The 3,024-nt window shown below is 54.7% G+C and overlaps 1 protein-coding gene across 2 annotated transcripts in view; it reads left to right on the forward strand.

Moving 5' to 3' along the window:
• PACSIN2 (protein kinase C and casein kinase substrate in neurons 2) overlaps positions 1-1,916 on the forward strand; it is a 70,363-nt gene extending 68,447 nt beyond the window's left edge. For both annotated transcript variants that reach the window (XM_010843644.1, XM_010843643.1), the window contains exon 11: positions 138-1,916. In XM_010843644.1, the coding sequence (XP_010841946.1) occupies positions 138-250 (113 nt within the window). In that variant the 3' untranslated portion in view covers positions 251-1,916. The remainder of the gene's footprint in view (positions 1-137) is intronic.
• The last annotated feature ends 1,108 nt before the right edge of the window (positions 1,917-3,024 follow it).

A 3,024-nucleotide genomic window follows, 5' to 3' on the forward strand; every position in this document is an offset into this window, starting at 1 on the left:
CTTCAGACGCGACTTAGTAGAGGAAGAGCCAGGCCCTCATCCTGCCAGGAGAATGCCTACGCCTCCCACCTACGTTAGAGACCCTCAGCGGACCCAGGGTGAGGGCTTGCCAAGACAGCTCCCTTTTTGTCTTGCAGGGGATGAGCTGACCAAAATAGAGGATGAAGATGAGCAGGGTTGGTGCAAGGGGCGCTTGGACAGCGGACAGGTCGGCCTGTACCCCGCGAATTACGTTGAGGCGATCCAGTGACGGGCTGGTGGGCTGGCTGGCGGGGGGGCGGGGTGGAGGTCCAGCAGCTCTGTTAGCCGTTGGCCCCGGGCAGCGGCCCCTCCAGCCAGCCATGTGGGCATCCACTCCTCTTCCTGCAAAAGATGATGGTTCCATTGCTCTTGGCTTCATGGTGTCTCTTGAAGGCAGACAAGCTGGTCATTTCACCTGGAGCTCGGCCCCCTTTCCACAGTGCAGATGGAGAGAGCCGATCACAGGAAGCTGCAGGACAACAGGAATCACCGCCCCCCCCACCCCGCCCCCCACGCTGTGTGTTGGCTTATCATGGATCCGTGTATTCTTGACCTTGTCTTTCCTCCTCTCCTCCACGTCAATGGTAACGGTGGGTTCCACTAATCCTTGCTCCGCTGATTCCTTTCTCTGACAAGTCCCATCACCTGCTAAAACTTAAATGAACAAACTTACATGCCATTTTGTGAGTGAACACTTTGAGGTTTTTAATTTAAAGGCTGTGTACAGTTACTTTTTTGTATTCCCATTCTTGCATTCATTTATACTTAAATTATGACAAAGGTCGATGTCCACCAGTGGTCTTGAGGCAGTGTCTCTGTTTCCCTGCTCTTCTGTTAATCACCCATGCCACTGCCTGGGGCGAGAGCCGGCAGCCTGGACAGGCCATGTTTGAAGCAAGAGATTCAGTAGAAAGATGGGAACACATGGCTGGGTTTCCAAGGTGAATGCTGTCCGCATTTGGGGTGTCCAAATGTGAGTTTTGCAAATAACCTTATGTAGTCCTCTCTAAAGCCACCATATTTAAAGTCTATTTTCACTCTATTTGTGCTTAAACTTTACTCTTGCAAATTAACAATTTTATCAGTGATTTTTGAAAGGTTAAAATATAGGACTAACGTTTCAAATGAATGCATCTATAGTTAAGATGCTTTATATTAGACTGTCACGTCTTGGTGTATATCTGTATATACTATTTGATATTCAGAGAATCTAAAGAGATTGTCTACTGTGTTCATGAGACTGAGCAGCTTTTGACAGTGGCTTCAATTTGTAAACTGCTTGAAGACCATCCGGGCATCAGCCTGGCTGGTTGGCTGGGCCCAGTGGAGCCTGCCAGAGGGACGTCTGTCCTCGCTGGCCAGCCGGGAGTCCAGTGTCCTCAGCCCAGCTAGCCTTAGTCCCCTGTAGCAGAACACTGTACGAAACTCCCGCGTCTTTGCGAGCAGCTGCAGATCTCACTGTCATCCGTGTTCCTCATGAGCAAAGAAAAGCTGGGTCTCACCCCACAGCACCAGGGTCTCCTGAGCACCCTGTGGCCATCAGGGAGCCGACAGGCTGGGACAGGAAGCTGCCCTGTAACCACGGGCTGGTGAGGGAGGGCAAACCTTTCCTCTGTGTAACTCAGACATGGGAGAAATGGCTGCTGCCACCACAAGCTATGCATTCTACTCGGTGTTTCCAGTGAGCTTGATGTCTTGCTTGGAAAGTGGATGTGTGTCTGTCTGTCCTGAGGATGCGTGTCTATCTGTCCTGGAAACTTACCAGCAGAATCCTCATTCCTTTGCTACAGATGTACCAAAAATTGTCAAGTCTTTTCAGTTTAGGAGTTTCTTTAAACATATAGTATTTTAGAAAAAAAAAAAAAATCAATAAACAGTTGATCTCGTGATTATGACCGTCTCTGTGCCGTGCGTGTGCCTCCCACCCACACCAGCTGGTGGATGTGTCTTCACCGGCGTCTGGAGCCAGGCAAGACCCCAGGTGCAAGAGCACTGCCCAGGGCCCATGTCCCTGCTAAGCTAGAGGCCGGGGAGTCGAGGCACCCCGGGGTGCTTCCCTCCCTCCAACCTGCTTCTCTGTGGTCTCGGTGCCCCCAGCATGGGCAGCAGGCTGGCACTTCCCTCCCCTCCCCGAGGCCCAGACAGCAAGACCAGACCAGAGACCACTCACGGCCTGAGCTGCTTCGAAAACGTGTCCTGAGCACCTGCTGTGCGTCAGGCCCACTTCAGTGGCATCATCTGTAAAGAACTGCCCAGCTCCAAATACGCTGCGAGTGAGGTGGGCCCTGCTCTCTGCTTCTGAGGAGGCGCTGAGCCCATCGAGGCTGCCCGCTGCCCCCGGCAGTCACCAGCTTCCAGTTGCACCTGGGGAGGCAGCCTCTGCGAGACAAGCGGGGTCAGGGCAGGCTCCCAGTCCCATGGCCTGAGCTGAGCTGGCCAGTCCTGGGCACTCCGTGAGCTCATGTACTGCGGTGCCAGCCCACTGGGGAGGCTGGAGTCCCCATTTTACAGAAGACACCCCGTCTGGAAACAAGTCCAGCGCCCTGCCCAAGGTCCTACGACAGAACTGTAGTTCAAACCTGCATCTGCAGGATTCTTGAGGGCGAGCCCGTTCTCGCTCCCTCCATCAGTGGATAAAGAACAGGGCGGCTGAGCAGGAGGAACCCTCACAAGTCGGAGTGAAACAACCTCTTTTCTCTGCTTCCTGTGCCCCCCAGAGCTCCTGCAAGGAATCCTGGGAGGCCTGCTGCCCTCTCCTGTCCTGGCCCTCAGGGCGAGCTGGAAACCTTCACCCACCCCTTTGCCTCATCCTCTCCAAGCCAGAGCGATGCCTGCCCCCCATGGAGGTTAGACTCGGAGTCACAGGCCGCAGGTGCCTGGCACCACGTCCCCCGGCCCCAGTCAGGACCCCCTGGCATCCTTGGCCACCCCTCCTTCACCCTCCATGCTGGGCCACCAGGTCCCCTTTGCCTCTGTCTCCCCTAGCCCCATTGCCACTGCCCC

The sequence above is a fragment of the Bison bison genome, unplaced genomic scaffold (genome assembly GCF_000754665.1).
Source record: "Bison bison bison isolate TAMUID 2011002044 unplaced genomic scaffold, Bison_UMD1.0 scf7180017864184, whole genome shotgun sequence".
NCBI classification, from domain to species: Eukaryota; Metazoa; Chordata; class Mammalia; order Artiodactyla; family Bovidae; genus Bison; species Bison bison.